Genomic DNA, 8,107 nt, shown 5'->3' on the forward strand with positions numbered 1-8,107 from the left:
TAATTAAACCTAACTACCCTAAGGACATCACACACATCCATGCCCGAGGCAGGATTCTAACCTGCGACTGTAGCGGTCTCTCGGCTCCAGACTTTAGCGCCTAGAACCGCACGGCCACTCCGGCTGGCGCTTAGCCTTGTTAATTTCACTTTATTTTCTTACACTTTTTGAATAACCGAGAAAGTTAAGTATCTGCTGTGAAAAGCTACTTCCGTAATTCAACATTGTCTTTAACACTGAACAACAAAATTAGTTTTCCGTCTGCGCCCTCTCCCCGAAAATTTTGATAATATATTTTGCTTTGTCTTGACGAACAGCAATTTTTATGTGTCACAGCGTTCAAACAGACAGCTCTTCGAGCTATACGGACAGGAAATCTGAAGTCAAATCACAGATATGAAACCACTACAGTAAAAGCAACCAGCGCAACAAAAATTCACTTGAATGAGCCCACTTACAAATGAAATGTGATTTCCTTACACTTTACAATCGGAACATACGGTTGGGACCCCAAACAGAAGTGACTTCTGTTCACGGTGTACCGTGATGTGGTTGCTTACTACACGAGCTGATGCTAATAGAGGCTGTTTTCACATGGGCGTCTTTGATGAAGTCTTCCAGGAAAACTCGGCCACTATAAGTCTAGAAGGCTTGATGACAACGAAGTATATCGTCGAAATCGGTTCGCAATAAGTTGATCTTGAAATTACAGCTGACGGTAGTGTTGTGTTTGGGGAAGGAGACCAGACAGCGAGGTCATCGGTCTCATCGGATTAGGGAAGGATGGGGAAGGAAGTCGGCCGTGCCCTTTGAAATACCATTCCGGTATTTGCGGGGAGCGATTTAGGAAAATTACGGAAAATGTAAATCAGGATGGTCGGACGCGGGATTGAACCGTCGTCCTCCCGAATGCGAGTCCAGTGTCTGACCACTGCGCCACCTCGCCCAGTGGTAGTGTTGAGAACTGTAACGTTGCTGTCTGCTGTGGTCCTCTGCTCCTACTTGACAACATTTCTGTTTGCGGCTTCCCCTTGTGTGGTTACTTATTGTTTAAAAAGTAATTAGTGTGATTGTATCGGACAGTACATTATTCTTTCAGTAACGGTTAGTATGATTGTGCTGGACAACACATTATTTTATCAGTAACAAGTTTGAAAAGCACTGTATGTGGATAAAGGCGTTAGGCCAATGAAAAGAAAATACAGACAAAGATTCAATAAAAAAATATATATTTATTCAGTCATAGAACAACATATTGATTAAGTTTCAATACAAAAAATATAGGAAATGTCTAAAATACAGAAGAAAGGGTTTGATTGTGCTAAGAAAACGTATACATATGAGAAGAGCGTGGAGATGACATGATCACACATAATGAGTACATGTAATAATGGGCTAAGGAAACAGCCGCAAGAATTGACATTCGTTATCCGTAGTTGGTATCACAGCACGATTTTAGTAAAAGAAAGCTGCTTCCATCTGTTTCTGAGATCTGAAGCCCTTTCCTACGACCAAATGTCAATTCTCTCTCTCACTGTTTGTGAAGGATGGGCCAATGGAGACTACTAAGTTGCTTTGATACTACAGGTGGTTCGATGGTCATGGGGAGGATGAAGTGGAACAATCTGGATGACCCTCAACTGTGAGACTGCAGCTTGGCCGGCACCTTACCAGACCTTAGCATGGCTGCTGTAGCCACCACCATATCCGTAGCCACCGGAGAGGCCGCTTGAAAGGCTTCCACCACTGATGCTGCTACCGATGCCAGAGGAGATCACCCCTCCAGATGCGTAGCCACCACCGTATCCACCGCCATAGCCATAAGAGCCCCCGTATCCACCGCCGTATCCACCACCGTATCCACCGCCGTATCCACCGCCGTATCCACCACCCAGGGAACTACCGGACGAGATGATTCCACCGGAGATGCCAGATGACACAGCTCCACTGACGAGGCCAGCAGATGCTATTCCAGAACCACCGGCGAAGGATCCTCCGGAAGCAATTCCACTTCCGAGGCCGACAGAGGAGACTCCAGTCGATACAGGAACGGGGACTGGAACAGGTCGTGGTTCAGGGACAGTCACGGGGTAGGGTTGAGGGACCCCGACTGGAACTGGGTGGGGCACTCGCACGGGGTACGGCTGGGGCACGGGAACAGGGACGGGGCGCGAGATGGGCACTGGAATGGGACGGCTCACTGGAACGGGGACTGGCCGGCTGACTGGAACGGGGACCGGGTGGGGCACGTGGACGGGGTACGGCTGGGGGACGGGTACAGGGCGGCTGACTGGAACTGGAACGGGCTGGGGGACAGGCACTGGGCGATCTACTGGAACAGGCACGGGCCGAGGTTCAGGAACCGCGACGGTCTGGACCACCGTCTGGGTTGGAGCGACCGCTACGGCCCCCACTCCTGACCCGATGCCGATTCCGGCACCACCGAGGCCACCTCCAAGGGAGCCGATGCCAGCCCCACCTGATGCAAGTCCGATGGAGCCTCCGCCGATCCCACCAGCACCTCCACCGAGGCCAATCCCGCCAGAGCTCAATCCGATACTGCCTGAACCGAGGCCGATACCACCACCGTATCCGTATCCACTGCTGATTCCTCCATAGCCACCGCTGATTCCTCTGTAGCCACCGCTGATTCCTCCGTAGCCACCGCTGATTCCTCCGTAGCCACCGCTGATTCCTCCGTAGCCACCGCTGATTCCTCCATAGCCGCTACTGATGCCGCCACCGTAGCCGTAGCTGCCTCCGTAACCGCCACCGAGGCCTCCACCGTAGCCGTAGCCTCCGCCGATGCCGCCTCCTCCGATACCTCCCAGACCGAGTCCTCCGTAGAGAATACCGCGCTTGTCCTTCTTTGAGATGTCCTTCTTTGCAGCATCCTCAGCTATGGCCGATGCCAGAAGCACGGCGGTGAGGTACACCTACAACCAAAAAGGAAACAAATGTCAAGCAACATGTGAATCAAACCTGTCATTAACATCTTTAAACGAAGCCACAGTTCCGCAGAGGCTATATATGAGGGCTGTCCAGAAAGTAAGTTACGACTGATCGCGTTGCTGTGCCAAAATGTCTTCATAGCCAGTGGTTCGTTTGAGCAGAGATGAAACTCAGTGGGAGACAATTACGGGCTTTATTGTGGGTAACCAAACATTTCCAATTGAAACGAAGCAGGAACATATTCATTGCCCCTGCAGAATGAGGCTGAGAATTTTCTTGAAGAAGAAACCGCACGAAAGTTTTGTAATGTTGGTTGCATAGCTTCAGCGGAAAATTCTCACCAGGCCCTCGTATTTGGTGGGAGACACTATTTTCTATAACATCTTTACGCGCTCACTAAGAGCTCAGGAATGAAAAGAGTGACATAATTTTACCTAGAGTCATACTAGAGACACTGCCCAACACATCATTGCAAAGCTTTATTGGATTTTCATAGTCGTTTCCATTTCGCGACCGATCGTAACTTACTTTCTGGACAGCCCTCATATTATTTCAGTAACATACGTTATACGCCACTATTGAGCAATTTTTATGTAAGAAAAAAAGGTTCAAATGCCTCTGAGCACTATGGGACTGAACTTCTGGGGTCATCAGTCCCCTAGAACTTAGAACTACTTAAACCTAACTGACCTAAGGACATCACACACATCCATGACCGAGGCAGGATTCGAACCTGCGGCCGTAGCGGTCGCGCGGTTTCAGACTGTAGTGCATAGAACCGCTCGACCACCCCGGCCGCCTTATTGTAAGATTCACTTCAAAGTGCACATGTACAGATTTTCCTTACATGAACTTTTGGAAGATCGTACATGAAGTCAAAAATAAGAGAAAATGACGTGTTCCAAATGTGGCACTAATTTAACTGAATATAAGTTGTGTTACAAAACACAGTGTCATTGCCAATCTGAACACACACGTGCGCATGGCACACAGTTCGTTTGGAAATATGTGTGAACATGTTACCTTGTATTGTGTTCAGCAGTGTGGTTTATACTCAGATGAACAGATAATTTACTTATGGCAGGCATCTTGATTTTCTGCTTAATTTTGACTTAGTCTGCGTTTTACAAGTAGAATTTGTACGATCACATACACACGGACATTTGTACAGGTCAGTTATGAAAAATTTTTGAAAAGCGGCGACTAAAGTGTCTTATTCGAAGAATATGTTTGATGACATTAAATTAAAGTCTAGGGAAACCAATTTACATTACCCCACTTTTCTGTGAGTTATTAGCTTTCCAAGTTGCTCCTTACTTTATTGTTAATAAATGCATTACGAAGATTCTAGCTGCATCGTGCATTTAATGTTGTTGTCTTATATCTGAGAGCTCATTCCCGATTTATTGCAAGCATTATTGGCTGAGAAGAGTTTCGTACATCAAGTCCCATCACGAGTTAAGATGGTTTCAATAACTATGAGAAGACGCAATTACAACCAGCTTTGTTGAGCACAAAACATGGATGGCGGGGGAAGTTAAAAATGAAGTGATTAGAAGCTTTGAAACTTCGTATTGCAGGAGATCATTTAAGAACCAATGAGTTGATCTAGCTACGAATGAAGAAGTCCTGTACGATTGCACGGGAAGAAATTACTTTTAAAGATTAGGAAATGGACATAGAGAATGTTTGGCCAAATATTACGACGTGAGTGAACGCTCGAATTCACTGAATAGTGAAAAGACAGTGAGATTCATAAAGATGGAATTGTCTATGTATCGGTCACCTGAGACGAAAAGAAGGTGATTATGTAGATACTAGACTCAGTGCTTTCATTCCTGTAATATTTAGCATTTACTTAACCCATGTTAACCATTTCACTTTCCTAGAGTTGTCGGGTTTTAAACCGCGGCTATGAAAGGTCGAAGGGGCTATACGGACAGTTATGACCAATAAGGGTATCTCAGTTGGCCCATTATGGATAGGGGACACGGTCTGGTCCCAGAGTTACTTAAGACCTTATTTTATTATGAAGGCTGCCAGTTTCAGCATTTCATTCTTCCGTCTTCAGGCACCATGTGAATCTCTTCAAATACACGAAAATGTCATGTACAGCCATAAATCACGGGATGTCATCAGGATGCTCATCAATTCTTCGAATGAAGCACTAGTGTATCGATTGTACTCACGACATTTATGGCTGTACATGACATTTTCGTTTTTTTGGAGAGATTAATATGGGGCCAGAAGATGGCATAATGAACTGCTGAAATTGGTAGCCTTCAAAATAAAACAAAATAGCATGTTCAGTTACACGGCTGTTGGCAGATTTCACTGACACTGAAAATTTAAAAAAATCGTTCAAATGAAACGTTTCTGTTGGTTATACTATGTTCAGCATCAAGGATTTCTCCCATATTGTTCTCACTAAAACTACAACGTCTCGTGGCTCTCAGATTGGTGGAATAAATGCGATTTAACATCGCTTCAGCTGCCTACTTGTCAGTTTCGTGGGCTATTTATTGAAGCAGCTCCTGATTTAGCAACGCGAGGGTGACCGTACTTTATTCAGACTTACGTTATTGCATACAGATAGGAGATGCCCACCGCTAATGGAAACCATTATCTCCACATTAGGAGCTAGACAATTTCTTTTAAATTAGTGTGGGAATGAGTGGTTTAATTTGCCCTTCGCACCCATTATAAACGAATCTCTTACTCGGAAATTTCATCTTCGTCGGCATAGGCTTATTCACAAATTCTTCCTGTCATTATAGGATTATTAGTAATTTCCCAGAATATTTTTAAGTTTTCTCCCTATATGATGTCGCAAATTTTTTGTGACGTCTTCTGCTCTTAATCTTTTAAAGCAAATGGAGCTTTGTGCTTCACTGATGCCTGACTTCGTAAAATTCTTCCAGGCTAGGGGTGGAGGTGTTCTGTTATACAACTAACGTCCGACGAGAACAGCGAGAAATTACCAAGTGAACCAGATGGGGCGTGTCTACCACACTACACGTACATGCATACCATCCAGTAGGCCTTGCCATATGGTAACAGATACATTATTATCTCAACAATGCTGTGCCAGTCCTTTTGCAGTGTGTTTGTAACTCACTTTTGTGGGGATTGTTATTTTCCACAATAATACAACTTTTGAAAGCATTATATATTTTAAGAATAAAATTGTCCATTTCATTTTTTTAAATAAAGTTTCATTGAAAAACCAAAAAAAATTTGCGCTGTTCCTATGGCTAATTACTTGGTTAGTTTAAAAAATGAAAAACACTTTTTATATCGAAAAATAATGGCTATTCACAACTAAAACAGGTCATCAGTTTAAACTGGTCGGTTTCTGCCATCCCTACAGTACTAAGAGACCGCGAGAACGTCGTAGCGTTGCTCAGTTTCACTCCTACAGCTGACACTTTCTGAGTTTCATTGGTCCGTGTACTGAACCGTGAGGGACGTCACAAACTTACCAGCGCAGTCGTCCTCATGCTGCGTGCGTGCTGTGGATGCTGCGAGAGGAGGCGACTGATGCCGTCCCAGACGCGACCCCCGCTATATATACCCAAGACCACGTGCTGCCGCCAGACCAGCTGCCGGGTCGCGTCCCTGGAGAAAGGGAAGAGTTGGCCCGCCGCAGCCCACTCAGGCCAGGACAGCCCCGCCCGGTCCCCCTACGGCCGCTACCGGAACTGCACGAGATGCGCGCCAAACTGGATGCGCCGGGCTGCCCGGGCACTTGGCAAAGTCGCCCGGGCAACGCAGGCACCGGTTGGGGTCTAGGGGCGTCTCTGCAGAGAAAACGTCCAACTAGAAAGCGAAGGACAGAGAAAAAAAATTTGGTGCTCAGAGTCAATTTATTTAGCAGTCATCGTCTTCTACAATATTTAAGGTCGTTCCACGTACGAACGGAGAAAAGAGCGTAGTAGAAATGGTGTAGAAGGTAAACGTAAAGCCTGTTCCTTACTGCAAAAAATAAAATAAAATAAAATAAAATTTCTATGGAACAATGCTAGATACAGCTATGCCCTTAGTTGCAAGTGCTTCCTTAACACTTAACTGGAGGCAGCTGTCATGAATATTTCTCGAAATAGATTTTATGTCCCTGTTAAACAGAAGAGCGTGAAAGAGAATTCACAAAAATGTTACAATTAAAAAAAAAAGATTCTCGAGTGTCCATTACAATGGACACTGCGATTTGGTGGCGTATAAGTAAGCACTAGAAAGAAACTGAAGATGTAGTAGTTTATTTATTTATTTACACGTCAAGTTCCGCAGGACCAAATTGAGGAGCAAATCTCCCAGGTCATGGAACGTGTCAGTACATGAACATACAACATAAAAGTAATAAGGAGTAAAAATAAATGTTCATGAACCTGAAAAAAGTCAGTGCATAAGTTTAAGTAAACGCTATCAGCAATACAATAAGAATCAGCTTAATTTTTCAAGGAACTCCTCGACAAAATAGAAGGAGTGACCCATGCGGAAACTCTTCAATTTCGATTTGAAAGCGAGTGGATTACAGCTAAGATTTTTGAATTCTAGTGGCAGCTTGTTGAAAACGGATGCAGCAGTATACTGCACACCTTTTTGCACACGAGTTAAGGAAGTCCAATCCAAATGAAGGTTTGATTTCTGTCGAGTATTAACCGGGTGCAATAAAGTAATATTGGCAACAAGAACCGACCATAAGGAATATACATATTGAGAGGCCAATGTCAAAATACCTTGACTGGTGAACAGAGGTCGACAAGAGGTTCATGAACTCACACCACTTATTGCCGGAACCGCCCGTTTCTGAGCGTAAAATATCCTTCTAGAATGGGAAGAGTTACCCCAAAACATAATACCATACGGCATAAGTGAATGAAAATAAGCAAAGCAGACTAATTTACGTGTCGAAGTATCTCTCACTTTTGATACCGTTCGAATCGTGAAAATGGCAGTATTAAGTCTTTGATCAACATCCTGAACGTGGGCTTTCCACGACAGCTTACTATCTATCTGAACACCTACAAATTTCAACTGTTCAGTTTCACTAATTATATGCCCGTTCTGTGAGATTAAAACGTCAGGTTTTGTTGACTTGAGTGTTAGAAACTGTACAAACTGAGACTTCTGTGATTTAACGTTAGTTTATGTTGTA

The 8,107-nt window shown here is 44.5% G+C and overlaps 1 protein-coding gene across 1 annotated transcript; it reads right to left on the reverse strand.

Moving 5' to 3' along the window:
- Positions 1-1,212: 1,212 nt before the first annotated feature.
- On the reverse strand, positions 1,213-6,511 carry LOC126292095 (uncharacterized). The gene is made up of 2 exons (XM_049985917.1): positions 6,435-6,511; positions 1,213-2,936 (listed from the first exon to the last, which is right to left on the reverse strand). Exons 1-2 carry the CDS (start codon positions 6,450-6,452, stop codon positions 1,668-1,670), a joined length of 1,287 nt encoding a protein of 428 aa, XP_049841874.1. The 5' UTR covers positions 6,453-6,511; the 3' UTR covers positions 1,213-1,667.
- Positions 6,512-8,107: the final 1,596 nt, after the last annotated feature.

This window comes from Schistocerca gregaria, chromosome 9, assembly GCF_023897955.1.
Source record: "Schistocerca gregaria isolate iqSchGreg1 chromosome 9, iqSchGreg1.2, whole genome shotgun sequence".
Lineage (NCBI taxonomy): Eukaryota > Metazoa > Arthropoda > Insecta > Orthoptera > Acrididae > Schistocerca > Schistocerca gregaria.